Here is a 17,508-nt window from a genome sequence, read left to right as displayed (position 1 = left end):
CCTCACAGAACTACCTCCCCAGCGACTTGCTACGCCTCCCCCAGAGCTACCTCCCCTACAACCCGACGAAGTATTCCCCAGAACTACCTCCCCTACAGAGCTACCCCCCACCCAGAACTATCTACTTCCCCAGAGTTACCTCCCCCCCAATAAACTATTCACCAAAACTACCTCTACCCCAGAGCTACCTCCCCCTGACCTACTACACCCCAGAGCTACCCCTCCCCCAGAGCTACCTACCCCCCCACAAACTACCCCCCAGAGCTACCCACCCCCTGACAAACTACTCCCCAGAACTACCTACCTCCCCAGAGCTACCTCCCCCTGACCTACTACCCCCCAGAGCTACCCCTCCCCCAGAGCTACCTCCCCACCCAGAACTACCTACTTCCCAGAGCTACCTCTCCCCCAGGACCAACTATCCCACTGAGCTATTTTCCCCCCAAAGCTACCTCCGCCCCAAACTACTTACCTCACCAAGCTACCTCCTACCCAGAGCTACTGACCCCCTCGACCAACTACCCCCCAGAGCTGCCTTCCCCCCCCCCCCGCCCCCAAACTACCTACCTTAGAGCTATTTACCTCCCTGGGAACAACTATCTTTCAGAGCTCTTCCCCTCCCAGAGCTAGGCCCCCAAGAACTACCTCCCCACCCCCCAAACTACCTACCTCCCAAAGCTACCTAGCCTTCTAGGACCAACTACCTCCCAGAGCAGTCTTCTCCCCAGAGCTACCTACCCCCAGACAAACTGCCCCCTCAGATCCCTGCTCTCTCCCCAAGGGGGCTGATCTCTGCTCTCTCCCCAGGGGGTGCTGTGCTGCGGCTGGTGGGTGGCGCTGGTTCCTGCTCTGGGCGGCTGGAGGTTTTCCACCAGGGCCGCTGGGGCACAGTGTGTGATGACATGTGGGCGCTGCCAGGTGCGGCTGTGGTGTGCCGGGAGCTCGGCTGCGGAAACCCACTCTCTGCTCCCAGGGGGGCCTTTTTTGGTGAGGGCAGCGGTCCCATCTGGCTGGACAACGTGCGATGCCAGGGCAATGAGTCGGCGCTGAGCCGGTGTCGGGCTGCACCATGGGGCGTGCACGACTGCCAGCATGCGGAGGACGCCGGTGTGGTGTGTACAGGTAACGTGTGTGGGGGGGGAATCTCTCGTCTCTTGCACTGGGCTCTCGCCTGCCGGCACCCAGATTTTAACTCTCTCGGTTTCTCTGCTGCTTCCACCAGCAGATGGCGCTGGTTTGTGGCACATTTCCTCCATGCTGCGCTGAGCCAGAGGGTTTGGTTCATTCTCATGTAAATCAGAATTAGCCTGACGGTTCATTGGGATCCCTCCGTTAAGCAGTTTCTTTTAATATTCCAAAGTTATACCCTGGGTAGGAGCCAAGATCTGGCTTTCTTCCCTTCCCCTCCCTGGGCTGGACCCCTCATCGCACTTCTAGAGCAGGACGCCCAGCTAGAAACAAAACCCTGGATCGGGCCTCTGAATGCAGGGCCCAGCCTGGATGTCCCCGTACTGAATGGAGAGCAAGAGGCACTTCGCTGCAGTGCAAACAGGAAACCATTCGGGGCAGTTCTCTGGCCTGTGAATGTGTGAAGGAACACAACCAAGGGTTTGCCCAAGGAGAGCTGTCGATGGGGTTCGTAAGGCACACAAAGAAACAGTGGCTAGTTGGGCGTGAGATATGTGTCTGTACGCTGGAGTTCAGCTAGTTTGCTCGCGAGGCCGTTCAGCTGTCTGGGCGCACAGAGAGCTCTTCCTAGATGGGGTTTTTTTTACACTCCTCTCTAACGCTTGACTTACCCCTGGCAGCCGGGGCTCCCCCTGTGTGTTGAACCTTGGAGGGTCTCTCTAGTTGGACAGAGGGAGAGAAGCTCTGCTCCTAGGTGGCTGTCAGACTTGCTTGGTCACTGAGCAGGATGTAGATTTGCTTTAACCATCGCATCTCTTAGTCCTGGGCTCGTGGAAATTCCTTAGCCAATGTGTCTAAAAGGCGTGTAACCCTGCTGCCAGCTAGTGGTCGCAGCGACAAGAGCCAGGTTCAATATCTAGGGGTTCCTCTTAACACCACAAAACAGAACTGGTTCAAGCCCCCACCCAGAAATCTGGGAAAAGTTACCACCTCCCCACGTGCCTCCAAGAGGCAATGCTTCCCCCTCACAAGCTCTGAGTCTGCGTACAGTATAGAAGAGAAAACTTCTAAGAAAAGGCAAAAGGAACCCAGCATTAATTTGAGAAGACACCACAACAGTGACTCCCAAGTAAGCAATCAGTAAGTAAAACACCCGCCCGGCAGTGTCCTTTGCCTCAGTTTCCCACATTGCAGTGTGAAAGTCCGATGGACAAGTGTCCCTTTAGTATGCCACTCCCCTCCCCCTGCGCTGCACCCCACTTGGTTGTCTGAGGTGGGCGAACTCCCAGAATTTGGGGGGCATTCACAGGGTTCAGCTCCCGCTCCTGAAGGGGGGTTGGGAAATACCTCTGTCACTGCCGCTTGCTGCAATGCCGTGGTCTGACGCCCCGTCCGCAGGGATTTCACCGGACAGCGAGGAGCCTCACTGCTGCAGCCTCTGCCGTGCTTTCACCACCCCACTGTCCCGACACCCGCGCCAAGGCTCATCCCCAGGTCCTGCTCTAGTGAGCGCTGAGCAGAAGCCAGGCCTCTCCATGGAGTCCAGTCAGGGCTCTCTTTACACCCTGGAGAAGCATCAAACAGTAGCTAAAACGCTTTAACCCCCAGCTAGAAACCCCTATTCCGGCCCCTGTTGCTTTTCCCTGGGGTTTGGCATCACTGTGCCTGCTTAGTGAGGAGATTAGGGAGACCCTCTCAGTCAGGGCAGGCTAAGTACAGGTCTGCTGCCCTTTACTCCTGCAATAAGGATAACAATAAGGTGCCCTGCATCCAAGACTACTTAACCCTTAACAGCCCAAATGGATCACTTTGGCCAGGCAGCTGTCTGCTGAGTGCCTAGGCAAAGGAGGCGGTGTCTATGCAAATACAGCCTGTTCCTCGCATCTTGCCCCCTAGTTCGTCACTAGAGGATAGGGCAGAGCTCATTCAGATCCTGCTTGCCCACGGATTGTGGGCAAGTGATGGGATGAGCCAGGGCCATCTCGCAACCTTCTTCAGTATCCTCGCTAGGGGAATAGAGGGAGAGCACCTGATCAAAGGCGCAGGGGAGCATATAGCTCTTACCAAGCTATTCTAGGCACATTTAACCTCCGTACATCTTACTGTGTGCGCTGTGTGTGCATGTGCACAATGTGTGCACGTGTGTGTGCATGCAGAGTGTGTGTGCAGTGTGCATTTTTGTGCAATGCAGTGTGTGTGCATACAGTGCATATGTGCCGTGGGGAGTGTGTGGGTACATTGTGGTGCATACAGTGTGTATGTGCAGCAGTTTGTGTGTGCAGTGTATGCATGTGCTTGCAGTGTACAATCGGTGTGTGCAGCAGTGTGTGTGTGCAATGTGCATGTGCGCAGTGCTGTCTGTGTGTGCAGTGTATGCATGTGTGTGCAGTGTGAATTGTGCATGGGCAGTGTGTATTTGCAGTGTGTGCAGTGTCCATGCAGTGTGTCTGTGTATAGCGTGCACAGTGTGTGTATATCTCTGGGAGTGTGTTTGTGCCAACCCCCTCAGGTTGCTAGGATCTCCTTGTCACGGAGTCCCTGGGCGATGCTCTGGAACTGCTCCCCATGAAGCCAGTCAGGACTCTGGGGAAGTCTCCTTTCTGTGAGCAGCCTGTCTGCAGGGCAAACAGCTCCCACAGCTTCCACCTTCCTGGGTCTGACCTCGGAGCATTCAGCATCCTCTGCCCCTCCGTGAGCTTCCCACAGCGAGTCCGCCCAGGCAGGGTCTTAGGGAAGCCAGAGGGTCCTGCACCCCAACTTCACAGTCAGACGTGACTCTCAGCCAGCCAGTAAAACAGAAGGTTTATTTGACGACAGGAACATGGTCTAACACAGAGCTTGTAGGTGCAGAGAACAGGACCCCTCAGCTGGGTCTATTTTGGGGGGCAGTGAGCCAGACAACCCCATCTGCACTTCACTCCTCATCCCCAGCCAGCCCCAAACTGAAACTCTCTCCAGCCCCTCCTCCTCTGGGCTTTGTCCCTTTCCCGGGCCAGGAGGTCACCAGATTCCTTTGTTCTCCAACCCTTTAGCTCTCACCTTGCAGGGGGGAAGGGCCAGGCCATCAGCACCCAGGAAACAGGGTGTCGGCCATTCTCTGTGTCCAGACCCCTGCACGCACCTGCCCTCTAGGGCTCTGCAACGATCATACACCCTTACCCCACCACCTAGATACTTAAGAACTGCATAGGGGAAACTGAGGCACTCCCACAATATTCAGAGGAAACATTAAGAACAGTCCCGCTTCGTCACACTCCTCCATCTCTTTCACAGACGAATTGGCCCATGTGAGGCAGCGCTTTGCCAAGCCCATGGCCCCACAGCCACGAATGCAGAAGCCACGGACGCAGAAGTCACGGACGCAGAAGCCCCGGCCCCGGCCCCCTTCAGCGGCACGGGAGGAGACACAGGCACCAGCCCAGGTATCCCCACAGGCAGTGCTACCAGGTGAGTGAGCAGTGGGACTACCCTCCCCAGCCAGCCCCCCGTTCCGGGCCAGCCAGTCACCAACCCACTCCCTAGTCCAGCCTCCAACCTGCCCCATCCCAACCCAAAGCCATCCCCCTGCTAGCTCCCAACCCATCTGTCCCTGATCCTCAGGATCCTGCATTAGACAGTCCCTTGAAGGAACCCATCCGTGTGCTAGACCCCCAAGGGGTCCCAATCTTCCTCCAGGATCAGCCACACCGGCCTCACCGCCTCCGAGACTGAACCTCTGGGGTCCAGCCCTTCTGCTCCACCCAGCGAGCTCTGCCCAGGGCGTCCAGCTGAGAGACTCCTGAGAGAGCCTGGGCCGCCCTGCAGGGATTCCTGCACCTCAGCCGGGATTGACAGTGACACCTGGCGTGGGGCAGGCCTTAGGGTAGCAGGACGTTGTCCAGAGTGGCCAAGGCAGGACTCTCTTGAAGGAACCGTGCCACCGTGGCGTCCTCTCAACCTGCTCTGCCCCAGAACAGCTTCCCTCCCTGCCCCTGGCAGCCCTCCCTAGCCCAGGAAGGCACTGCCACGCCTGCCTGTCAGAAACATAGTACCGGCAACTCCTGCCTTGGCACACTAGCCCTTAGTCCGGCCCCATCCTGCCCTCACCCGCCCAGGCAGCCCGCAGCCCCTCATTTGCCCCAAACTTCACCTGCCCAGCCAGCCCTCAGCCCCCCATCAGCCCCTCCAGTCCCCCCTCCAGTCCAGCCAGCCCACAGCTCCCCATCTGCCCCCCATCCCGCCCCACCTGCCCAGCCAGCCCTCAGCCCCCCATATGCCCCTCATTCCACCCCTGCAGTCCAGCCAGCCCTCAGCCCCCCATATGCCCCTCATTCCACCCCTGCAGTCCAGCCAGCCCTCAGCCCCCCATATGCCCCTCATTCCACCCCTGCAGTCCAGCCAGCCCTGTACTCCCCGCTGCCAGGCTGTCCCTCTGCTGCTGGCTGGGCTTCTGTTTCCCGTGTGCCTGGGGCAGATCCGGCTGGCGGGGGGTGAGGGGGTCCGGCTGGTGGGGGGTAAGGGGGTCTGGCTGGCAGGGGCTCCTGGCTGGCGGTGGGTGAGGGGGGTCCTGGCTGGTGGGGGGTAAGAGGGGTCCGGCTGGCGGGGGGTCCGGCTGGCAGGGGCTCCTAGCTGGCGGGGGTTGAGGGGGTCCGGCTGGTGTGGGGTAAGGGGGGTCTGGCTGGCGGGGGGTCCGGCTGGCAGGGGCTCCTGGCTGGCGGTGGGTGAGGGGGGTCCTGGCTGGTGGGGGGTAAGGGGGGTCCGGCTGGCGGGGGGTCCAGCTGGCAGGGGCTCCTGGCTGGCGGTGGGTGAGGGGGGTCCTGGCTGGTGAGGGGTAAGGGGGGTCCGGCTGGCGGGGGGTCCGGCTGGCAGGGGCTCCTGGCTGGCGGTGGGTGAGGGGGGTCCTGGCTGGTGGGGGGTGCTGAGCCAGCTGCTCTGTATTCCAGGGAAGTGGAAGCCGTTGTCTTTGCTGGAGGTCACCAGCCCCCGGGAGGCCGCCCAGCCAGAGGGGACCACGCGGAGCCCCCCGCCCTCAGGAGAGCCAGAGCTGCCCACTGCTGGACCCGCAGGTCAGTCTGGGAACCTGCAGCTCGAGCTGCCCAGCCACCCTCGCTGTACCCGTCCTGCCCTGGCCCTGGCTCCGAGCGCTCTGCCCAGCAGAGCACCTGTTTTTTCTACTGCTGTCTGTCCAGATCTCCCCAGCACTTCTGCCCGGGAGACCCTCCCTGCCCCCCTCCCCCCGTAGGGGACGCCTGCAGCTCGAACGGCGCTGGCCTCACTGCCAAAGCGACCAGCCAGGGGCCAGCTAGTGCTGTGGGTGACGCCCTCTTGGGCTGGGCCTGAGCCCCCAGGGGCCACCAACCAGCCCCAGGGCAAAGAACCAGGCTGGGTTAGGCCCTCATCCTCGCTCTGCCCCTCTGCCCCCCAGTCCCCTGCCTGTTCTATCTCCCAGCCCCCTTCCCCATGGGCTGGGGCTAGGCAGTGGCTACCCACCTCCCTTGTAAAGTGCTGTGAGATGAGGGGTGGAGAGGGCAGGGTGGGGGAGCGGTGGTTTTATCGGGGTGTGCACATAGGGACGGACGGCTGGACAGACGGGGTGTATGGGGACTGAGGGTTAGTGTGTCAGGTGCAACCTTCTGCAACCTTTACATTGAAATGTTCCCAGTTGCTATTAATATGAAGTTGTGAAGGATAAAGGTGCGATGAAACCCAGCTTAGCTTTCAGGGTTGAGCCTCTGGAGCGCTGACAAGCTGTGGTCAGTGGAAGGCCACAGGGCAGCACTCAGAGGGATAAAACCAAGCTTTGCTTAACTAATCATTTTCCTTTTCAACGATTGCCACGTAGGCAGCACAGCGGTTATACTCGTACCAAAGATGGATGGGTGTACCACGGACAGCAGAGTGAAGTGAACTGAGCGGTGCCCTTTGGATGTTAACTGCTATTCAGCAAAACTGTTTCTTTCATAGGCACCAGCTCCATGGGTGCTCCAGAGCTGGAGAACCCATGAAAAAATGTTAGTGGGTGCTTAGCACCCACCACAGCCAGCTCCCGCCCTTCCCCCACAGTGCCTCCTGTCTGCTGGCGGCCCCACAGATCAACTCCTCCCCCTCCCTCCTGCACTCAGCTGTTCCACGTGTGCAGGAGGCACTGGAAGGTAGGGGGAGGAGCGGGGACAGGAAACGCTGCGGGCGGGGGGGACTGGGCTGGAAGAGGCGGGGCAGGGGTGGAGTGGGGGCGGGAAGAGGCAGGGCAGGAGTAGGAGCTTGGGGAAAGGGTTAGGCCAAACCCTAATTTGTAATTAACATAGGCTACAAAGGGGATAGATAGACAGATAGATAGACAGATAGAGGGGGTGTATGAGGATAGAGAGATAGAGGGGGTGTATGGAGTAGATAGAGAGATAGAGGGGGTGTACGGGGATGGATAGATGGGGGGTGTATGGGGATAGACAGATAGAGGAGGTGAATGGGGTAGATAGAGAGATAGAGGGGGTGTACGGGGATGGATAGATGGGGGGTGTATGGGGATAGACAGAGGAGGTGAATGGGGTAGATAGAGAGATAGAGGGGGTGTACGGGGATGGATAGATGGGGGGTGTATGTGGATAGACAGATAGAGGGGGTGTGTGGGGATGGATAGAGAGATAGAGGGGGTGTATGGGGTAGATAGAGAGATAGAGGAGGTGTGTGGGGATGGATAGATGGGGGGTGAGTGGGGATAGACAGAGGAGGTGAATGGGGTAGATAGAGAGATAGAGGGGGTGTACGGGGATGGATAGATGGGGGGTGTATGTGGATAGACAGATAGGGGGTGTATGGGGTAGATAGAGAGATAGAGGGGGTGTATGGGGATGGATAGAGAGATAGAGGAGGTGTGTGGGGATGGATAGATGGAGGGTGTATGGGGATAGACAGATAGTGTTAGTGCTGCACTGGGTGGTGTGGGGCAGTGTGTTGTGCAATGGGTGTGTTAGATGGACCGTTGAGCTGACCCAGTGGCCGTTCTTATGTTCTTGTTAACGGGGGATTTACAAGTGACTTTAACTTTCTATAGTTCAGTTTATTTCAGCCTTTCAAATACAGGGCCATGGATCTTAGTGCTGCTCTGGGCAGTGTGGGGCCGGGCTGGGCAGACTGAGCTGGGGCAGGGCTGGGTTTGGGTGGGTGGTGTGGAGCCTGGCTGGGCAGACTGAGCTGGGTGAGTGCCGGGCTGGGCTGGGTGGTGTGGGGCCGGGCTGGGCAGACTGAGCTGAGGCAGGGCTGGGTTTGGGTGGGTGGTGCGGGGCCGGGCTGGGCAGACTGAGCTGGGTCAGTGCCGGGCTGGGCTGGGTAGTGTGGGGCCGGGCTGGGCAGACTGAGCTGAGGCAGGGCTGGGTTTGGGTGGGTGGTGCGGGGCCGGGCTGGGCAGACTGAGCTGGGTCAGCGCCGGGCTGGGCAGACTGAGCTGAGGCAGGGCTGGGTTTGGGTGGGCGGTGCGGGGCTGGGCTGGGCTGGGCAGACTGAGCTGGGTCAGCGCCGGGCTGGGCTGGGTGGTGTGAGGCCTGGCTGGGCAGACTGAGCTGGGGTAGGGCTGGGTTTGGGTGGGTGGTGTGGGGCCTGGCTGGGCAGACTGAGCTGGGTCAGCGCCGGGGTGGTCTGGGTGGTGTGGGGCCGGGCTGGGCAGACTGAGCATCCGGGTAGGCTGGGCAGTGTCGGGTAAGGCTGAGCAGACTGAGCTGGGGCTGGGCTATACGGTGTGGGGAGCAGGAGGGAATTGGCAGCACAGCTCTGTGTCAGAGGCCCTGCACTGCAGGCAGAGGAGGGGAGTCTCCATTGGCTGGAGCAGCAGGGCCCTGTTCTCTGTCCCCCACCCTGTGGAGCTGGCAGGGCCCAGCGAGTGGCTCGCTGTGCCGGTGCCGGCCTGGTGTCTATGCACATCCCTGGGGAAACCCACCATCCGGACCCAGCCCCTGGAGCTGCAGGTGGAAGGGCAATCAGGGTGGGGGGGTTCTGCATGGGGAACATTACCCGCCTTCCAGCTCTGTGGCTTTGTCCCCACAGCCCAGGCTGTGACAGATACTGCCATGGGGGTGAGCAGCCCCAGGGATGGGCTCCATCCTGAACGGCCTGGAGCCCCAGGGGCGCAGCACCCCGTCCCGAAGAACCGGCGGCCCCACCCCAAAACATTGGAGACGCACACAGGTACCAGTGTCACTGCGCGGCGTGCTGTGGCCAGGGCCTGACCTCGGGGTCTATGGGAGAGGGTGTCTGTGCTGGCCCCGATGCCCAAGGTAGTGCTAGGGGTTCTGTGCTGCCGGGAGCGGGGGGCTCCGTAGGGGGCGCTGTCCCCAGCTGTCTGTGCTGGCCCCGATGCCCAGGGTGGTGCCAGTTGGGCCATGGTGCAGGACAGTGGTCATCGAGGGAGGTGTTGAAGGGGGCCTGTTGGTTGTTACAGTCAGTGGGGCAGGGTATGAACCCTGGCATCCTGGCAAAATGCCAGGGAGGGTCAGTGCGTTCTGCCCCTGCCAGGCGGTGCAGGACACAGTGGGCCGGGCTGGAAGGTGTTGTGGGGTGGAGCCCGTTGGGCACTGGGGCGGGGCAGGGCTGGAAAGACCCAGCCATCCCCAGAGCGCTCTGGAAACCTGCGTCCATGTGTCTGTCCCCTTCCTTACGTAGACGCCATCCAGCACCGAGCTCCTGCTGCCACCCCCACTCTCGGGACCCGCGCTGGGGCCCGGACTGACCCCAATGTGACTCGTCCCCCACGCCAGCCTGGGGATAGCACCCTGACGACTGTGGCCTCCGCAGCCCACCCTTCCAGCCAGCCCCACAGCGCCTGGACCCACCCAGCCACCCCCACTCTTGGCCAGCCCCACAGCGCCTGGACCCGCCCAGCCACCCCCACCCCCACTCCTGGCCAGCCCCACAGCGCCTGGACCCGCCCAGCCACCCCCACTCCCGGCCAGCCCCACAGCGCCTGGACCCGCCCAGCCACCCCCACCCCCACTCCCGGCAAGCCCCACAGCGCCTGGACCCACCCAGCCACCCCCACCCCCACTCCCGGCCAGCCCCAGAGCACCTGGACCCGCCCAGCCACCCCCACCCCCACTCCCGGCCAGCCCCAGAGCACCTGGACCCGCCCAGCCCCCCTCTCCCCCACTCCCGGCCAGCCCCACAGCACCTGGACCCGGCCAGCCACCCCCTCCCCCACTCCCGGCCAGCCCCACAGTGCCTGGACCAGCCCAGCCTCCCCTAACCCCACCCCTCCTCCCAGCCAGCCTCACAGCACCTGGACCGGCCCAGCCTCCTCTACCGCCACCTCCACAACCACCCACCCTCCTGGCCAGCCCCACAGCACCTGGACCAGCCTAGCCTCCCCCATCCCCACAACCACCCCCCTTTCCAGCCACCCCCACAGCACCCAGATGGGCCTGGCCTCCCCTACTACTACCCCTATCCTCACAATGACCCACAGAGCCCAAACAGACCCAAGCTTCCCCATCCCGGCAACCACCCAGTCTCTGAACATGGCCCACAGCACCTGGCCAGGCCTGGCCCCCACCTCCCCCTCCGACACAACCACCCAGCTCCCTAGCCAGACCCACAGCGCTTGGATGGGCCCAGCCCCCTCCGACCCCACAACCACCCAGCTTCCTAGCCAGACCCACAGCGCCTGGATGGGCCCAGCTCCCTCCGACCCCACAACCACCCAGCCTCAGGACGAGACCCACAGTGCCTGGATGGGCCCAGCTCCCTCCGACCCCACAACCACTCAGCTTCCTAGCCAGACCCACAGCACCTGGATGGGCCCAGCTCCCTCCAAACCCACAACCACCCAGCCTCAGGACGAGACCCACAGCGCCCAGATGGGCCCGGCTCCCTCCGAGCCCACAACCACCCCGCTTCCTAGCCAGACCCACAGCGCCCAGATGGGCCCGGCTCCCTCCAACCCCACAACCACCCAACCTCAGGACGAGACCCACAGCGCCCGGATGGGCCCAGCTCCCTCCGACCCCACAACCACCCAGCCTCGGGACGAGACCCACAGTGCCCAGATGGGACCGGCTCCCTCCGACCCCACAATCACCCAGCTTCCTAGCCAGACCCACAGTGCCCAGATGGGCCCAGCTTCCTCCGACCCCACAACCACCCAGCCTCAGGACGAGACCCACATCACCCGGATGGGCCCAGCTCCCTCCGACCCCATAACCACCCAGCTTCCTAGCCAGACCCACAGCACCTGGATGGGCCCGGCTCCCTCCGACCCCACAACCACCCAGCCTCGGGACGAGACCCACAGCGCCCAGATGGGCCCAGCTCCCTCCAAACCCACAACCACCCAACCTCAGGACGAGTCCCACAGCGCCCAGATGGGCCCAGCTCCCTCCGACCCCACAGCCACTCAGCCTTGGGACGAGACCCACAGCGCCCAGATGGGCCTGGCTCCGTCTGACCCCACAACCACTCAGCTTCCTAGCCAGACCCACAGTGCCCAGATGGGCCCGGCTCCCTCCGACCCCACAACCACCCAGCCTCAGGACGAGACCCACAGCGCCTGGATGGGCCCAGCTCCCTCCGACCCCACAACCACCCAGCCTCGGGACAAGACCCACAGCGCCCAGCTGGGCCCGGCTCCCTCCGACCCCACAACCACCCAGCCTCGGGACGAGACCCACAGCTCCCGGATGGGCCTGGCCTTTCCCTCCCAGCCCCAGGGCGAGCCTCCTGGTACTCGGACGCAGTATGCCAGCCCAGCAGTTAATGGGACAGGTTGTGCCAAGACACCTGCAGCGCCCTGGCTTCCAGGCACCCCAGCTGCACAGACAGGTAGGGGTCTGGGGGCACTGGTCCCAGGAAGGGGGGTCCAAAGGCCTGGGCCAGAGGGTGTGTGGACAGCATCTAGACACCAAGGCTGACTGGAAATGTCACCATGTATGTGTGTCAGGGGCATTCTACCAGGTCCTCCTGGGGCGATAGCATCCTCCTGAGACTGGCCGGGCCAGACCCGGCCCTCCAATAACCCATCCTTCTCCGCCGTGACACCCACCCAATATCGTCCCAATTCTGGGATCCCCAGGCCTTTACACAGGGGAAAATACCATTATCCAACTTTGTAGGTGGAAAGAAAAGGAGTACTTGTGGCACCTTAGAGACTAACCAATTTATTTGAGCATAAGCTTTCGTGAGCTACAGCTCACTTCATCGGATGAAGTGAGCTGTAGCTCACGAAAGCTCATGCTCAAATAAATTGGTTAGTCTCTAAGGTGCCACAAGTACTCCTTTTCTTTTTGCGAATACAGACTAACATGGCTGTTACTCTGAAACCTTTGTAGGTGGATAAACTGAGGGATGGACTCTTAAGTGAGTCAGTGCCTAAGCTGGGGAGAAAACCCTGGAGTCCTGGCCAGCATGTCCCCTCTCACCCTAACCCACTGTACCTCATGCCCCTTCCCAGAGCTGGGATAGAACCCAGGACTCCTGGCTCCCAGCCCTTCTGCTCTAACCCACTAGACCCCACTCCCCTCGCAGAGCTGGGATAGAACCCAGGAGTCCTGGCTCCCAGCTCCCCCTCCCCTGGCTCTAACCATTAAATCCCACTCCCCTCCCAGAGCTGCTTTGGCCTCTGCAGTAGTAGACAAGGCTGTTGTCAGTGGGTGAGTGGCTGGTGGCCAGGCCCCATGGTGGCGTGCGGGGGGCGGGGGGGGCGTGTCTCTCCAGCATGGAGCTTTACAGGTGGCTTCCTTGTGTCCCATCCCGCAGATGCTGCCACCACGCCAGGCCAGCCTCAGGGATCCGTCCTGGAGATGCCACACCCTGCCACCCGCGCCCTCCCAGCCACTGCCTTCCCCCCAACCATGCCCTCAACCCTGGCCCTCCCATCCCTGGCCACTGCTCCCCACACCACTACCCCTCGGGCCACCACCATCCCTGCTCCGCCCCCTGCCCAGGGGGCAGTGACTATGGTGTGGGAGACAAGAGCCCCCGTACCAGCTGCAGGGCTGGGGGCAGTTAGGGGGAAGGGGGATTGCCAGGAGCCAGGCTACAAATCCCCCCAGCTGCAGGAGCTGATCCAGGTGGTGCGGGAGCTGCGGGGGGACTTGCACGCCCTCATCCATACCCAGCGGCAGGAGCATCGCCAGCTGGGAGCCATCGCTGGCAGCCTGGCCGAGCTGGCGGGGGCTGTACGGCAGCTGGTAGGGGAGCTGCCCAGCCAGATGCTTCGGGGGCAGAGCCAGCTCCCCCTCCAGCGTGGCGCAGGCAGGGCCCTGCACCCCACACTGACAGCCTTGCCTGATACCTACCTACTAAAGAGCCCCACTGAGAGACAGACCCCCCCCCCCCCGGTCTGAACTAACCCCCCACTGAGAGACAGACCCCCTCCCCAGCCTGAACTAACCCCCCACTGAGAGACAGACCCCCCCTCCCTGGCCTGAACTAACCCCGCACTGAGAGACAACCCCCCCCCCCGTCCTGCACTGCCGCCCCCCCTCTGCTAAGAGACAGATCCCACAGCCTGCACTTGTCCCCTGCCCCTCTGCTGAGAGACAGACCCCCCCCCCACCCTGCATTACACACACACACACACACACACTGAGAGACAGACCCTCCGGCCTGCACTGCCCCCCCCACCCTGCACTCCCCCCCCCCCCCCCGCCGCTGAGAGACAGATCCCATAGTCTGCACTGTCCCCTGCCCCCTGCTGAGAGACAGACCCCCTGGCCTGCACTGCTCCCCCACCCATGCTGACAGACAGACCCCCGGGCCCCCAGCCTGCACTGCCCCCTTGCTGAGAAACAGACATCCCCAGCCTGAACTCACCCTCAACCTGCACTGCCTCCCTGGTGAAAGACAGACCCCCACTGCCTGTACTGCCCCCCTTGCTGAGAGACAGACCCCACCCGCCTGCACTGCCCCCCTGCTGAGAGTAGACCCCCCCCCAGCCTGCATTGCCCCCCATGACAGACAGACCCTGCCACTGAGATGCACTGCCCCACTACTGAAAGACAGACCCCTGTGACACTCCCCTCTGGTATTATCTGGACCAGTGATCTGCTAGGTCACTCCAATCCTCGACTCTGGGAGCCAGCCTTACCATGCTCTGCTATGAGAACCCGCACTCCTGGGCTGTTCACACAGAGCCTCTGGCATGTAAACTGCTCCTTGGATTGTGTAACTGAACACTAGACAATAGCGCCGATCCCAGACACAACCCTAGGAACCTCCATCTTGCAGTGTCCAGTTATGCCCTCTGGACGCTGCAAGCTTATATGAGTTTGTCAGTTTAACAAAGAAATTGATATGTACCAGGCTTGTTATCCCAAGTGGAGTCTCTGACACACTTCAAACCAAACACACTGCTTCAGGTAGAATAAACATACAAATTTATTAACTAAAAAGATAGATTTTTAACTGATTATAAGTCAAAGCATAGCAAGTCGGTTTGGTCAAATGAAATAAAAGCAAAACGCATTCTAAGCTGATCTTAACACTTTCAATGCCCTTACAAACTTAGATGCTTCTCACCACAGCCTGGTTGGTTGCCCTTCAGCCAGGCTCTCCCCTTTGCTCAGCGCTTCAGCTGCTTGGTGGTGGTGTCTGTAGATGTAGGTGGAAGAGAGAGATCATGGCAAATGTCTCTCCCTTTTAGCATGTCCTTTCTTCCATCTTGGCTTTGCCCCCCTCACCCCCCACTTCAGATTCAGGTGAGCATTACCTCATTGCAGTCCCAAACTGACCAAAGGAAGAGAGAGTCCAGCAGAGCCTTTGTTGCTGTCTAGGCCAGTGTCCTTTGTTCCTGTGAGGCTGGCCTGAGTTTGTCCCATACATGCCTTGATGAGGTGTGAACTGCCCCTCTGCTCTTAGAGAGTTTTTGCCTGGGACACATTTTCAGCCTCATAACTATATACATGAAATTATAACCTATAACATTACTATAAAATTACTGTAACGACAATTACTATAATATTATTATAACAACAATGCTCAGTACATCATGAGCCTTCCGAAGACACCCGACACGGCAAACTTTGCATTGGATACCACACAATCATTTTACAAGAATGAGCATGGGGGTGCTGGGTGCTCCCTTGAGGTACAGAGCATCACACCTCCCCTCTTAGTTTACTGCAAGAGGGTTAGTCCCTGACTAGCTCAAAGGCAGTTTGTGTTATAGTTCTCTTGGCATCCAGCCATTAAGGCCATGAGGCACCATGCCTCACTTTCCCCATTCACACACAGCAAACCATGTGGTTTTTATGGTTTCTCTGCTGTGATAAGCTTTAAACCTGTTTACAGGTATTAATTGGAAAGTAGCATTATCATAAGGTTTAACATCCTTGTCAAAATTCTTATCCCCAAAACTTAACATTAATACCAAAATTTTTATCACAGATGTGTGTTTACAAGTATCTTTATGATACCACACCCTCTGTTCAAAAACAGACTCCAACGAGAGACTGCTGAATTGGAATTAATTTGCAAACTGGATACAATTAACTTAGGCTTGATGTTTTTCCCCCCTCCCTCCCACTGTTCCTCAGATGTTCTTGTTAACTGCTGGAAATGGCCCACCTTGATTATCACTACAAAAAGTCCACCCCCTCCCCCGCCGCCGTCCGCCCTGCTCTCCTGCTGGTAATAGGTCATCTTAAGTGATCACTCTCCTTACAGGTTTTTTGTTTGTTTTTTTTCCCCTTCACGTTCTGTGTGTATAGAAATCTCCTCACTGTATTTTCCACTAAATGCATCCGATGAAGTGAGCTGTAGCTCACGAAAGCTTATGCTCAAATAAATTGGTTAGTCTCTAAGGTGCCACCAGTACTCCTCTTCTTTCTGCTTTTACAGGAGATTTGGGATGAGGGTTAGAGGAATGGTTTTGGGTAAGAGAATGTTTAGGCTCCCAGCCTCCTTCTCTCTTGCCAGGGGCAAAATGGGATCCTCCCTTCCCACCAGTTTTAAACCCCACTTTCTGTGGCCTGCCCTCAATAGACGCCTGAGTCTGTTCGAAGGCATCAGCCAAAAAAGCCATCTCATCCACAGACTTTACATCCTTGTCCCACAGGCGCTGCTTCACCTCAGCCTGACACATGCCTAGGAAATGCTCTTGAGCAACAAGATCCAACATCCCCTCAAAACTCGCCCCCTCTTTGCCCCTCACGCATTTTCCCCACAAATCTTTCATTTTGTTCACATCTTCCCCATTACTCATCCCAATATCCCTCTTGAGATTCCGAAATTTCACTCTATCTGATTCAGGGGTAATCTGAAACCTTTGCAAAACAGTATCTTTAAATTTACAATAGTCTAAAGCATCTTCACTACGCATTCCATTGACGACGTTTCCAGCGTTACCAGTTACTTTTGCAATCAGGGGAGGAACTCTCTTGTCATCAGGGATTTCCTGTATTACACACAGCCTCTGGAAGGCAGTCAGATATTCAGCAATATCATCGTCCTCACTCTATGCGGGGCATAAGTGTTCCCATTTGTGGATTTTAGGAGTGATGGGGGTCCTTGGGGTCGGGGGGTTCTCATTCTGCTTCTCTAGCATGCCCAGTTGGTGTTTTCGCTCTCTCTCTTTTTCTCTCTCTTTCGTCTCTCTCTCTCTTTTTCTTCCATAGCCCTTCAGTGGGCAGCCTCCTCTTCTTTGAGCCTCATTTCAGCATCATTTCATGAGCCTTCCGAAGACACCTGACTTGACAAACTTGCATTAGATACCACACAAGCGTTTTACAAGGCTGAACATGGGGGTGCTGGGTGTTCCCCCAAGGTACAGAGCGTCACAACCCCCCAGCCTGCACTGCCCCCATTCTGAGAGACAGACCCCCCCCAGCCTACACTGCCCTGCCCGCTGACAGACCTCCCCACTGAGAGGCAGACCCCTCCACCGCCTGCACTGCCCCCTGCTGAGAGACAGACCCCCCCCAGCCTGCACTCCCCCCCACTGTCGAGAGAGAGACCCCCCCAGCCTGCACTGCTACCCCCCCCCCCGTGCTGAGAGACAGACATCCCCTATCCTGAACTCACCCCAGCCCACACTGCCCCCCAGTGAAAGACAGACCCCCCCCCAGCCTGCACTGCCGTCCCCCTGCTGAAAGACAGACCCCCTGGGCCCCTGGCCTGCACTGCTCCTTTGCTGAGAGACAGACATCCCCCCAGGCTGAACTCACCCCCAGCCTGCACTGCCCCTTGCTGAGAGACAGACCCCTGCTGCCTGCACTGCCCCCCAAACTCCAGTGCAGAGCTCTGTGGGATCCATCCTGAGATCATGCCCGTCTGCCCCCCTCATTGGCACCGAGCTCCGGGCTGCAGGCGTCAGTCTGAGCCCAGCCCCCAGTAAAGAGGAAGGAGCTGGATCTGCGGCATCTGCTTGTCTGTCTGTTCTGGGGAGCCCTGTTTGCAGAGGGCAGTGGCCTGTAACCCCTG

At 59.4% G+C, this 17,508-nt stretch overlaps 1 protein-coding gene across 1 annotated transcript in view; it reads left to right on the top strand.

Moving 5' to 3' along the window:
- The window catches only part of LOC141976798 (uncharacterized), a 28,474-nt gene extending 11,741 nt beyond the window's left edge, over positions 1–16,733 (top strand). The window contains exons 4-11 of the mRNA XM_074937960.1: positions 808–1,122; positions 4,402–4,575; positions 6,051–6,173; positions 9,145–9,285; positions 9,760–9,952; positions 10,559–11,910; positions 12,844–13,277; positions 16,704–16,733. Coding sequence (XP_074794061.1) covers positions 808–1,122; positions 4,402–4,575; positions 6,051–6,173; positions 9,145–9,285; positions 9,760–9,952; positions 10,559–11,910; positions 12,844–13,277; positions 16,704–16,733 — 2,762 coding nt within the window. The remainder of the gene's footprint in view (positions 1–807; positions 1,123–4,401; positions 4,576–6,050; positions 6,174–9,144; positions 9,286–9,759; positions 9,953–10,558; positions 11,911–12,843; positions 13,278–16,703) is intronic.
- Positions 16,734–17,508: the final 775 nt, after the last annotated feature.

Source organism: Natator depressus, chromosome 23, assembly GCF_965152275.1.
Source record: "Natator depressus isolate rNatDep1 chromosome 23, rNatDep2.hap1, whole genome shotgun sequence".
NCBI classification, from domain to species: domain Eukaryota; kingdom Metazoa; phylum Chordata; order Testudines; family Cheloniidae; genus Natator; species Natator depressus.
Note: the sequence above shows the minus strand (reverse complement) of the source record. Positions and strands in the feature narration are given on the sequence as shown.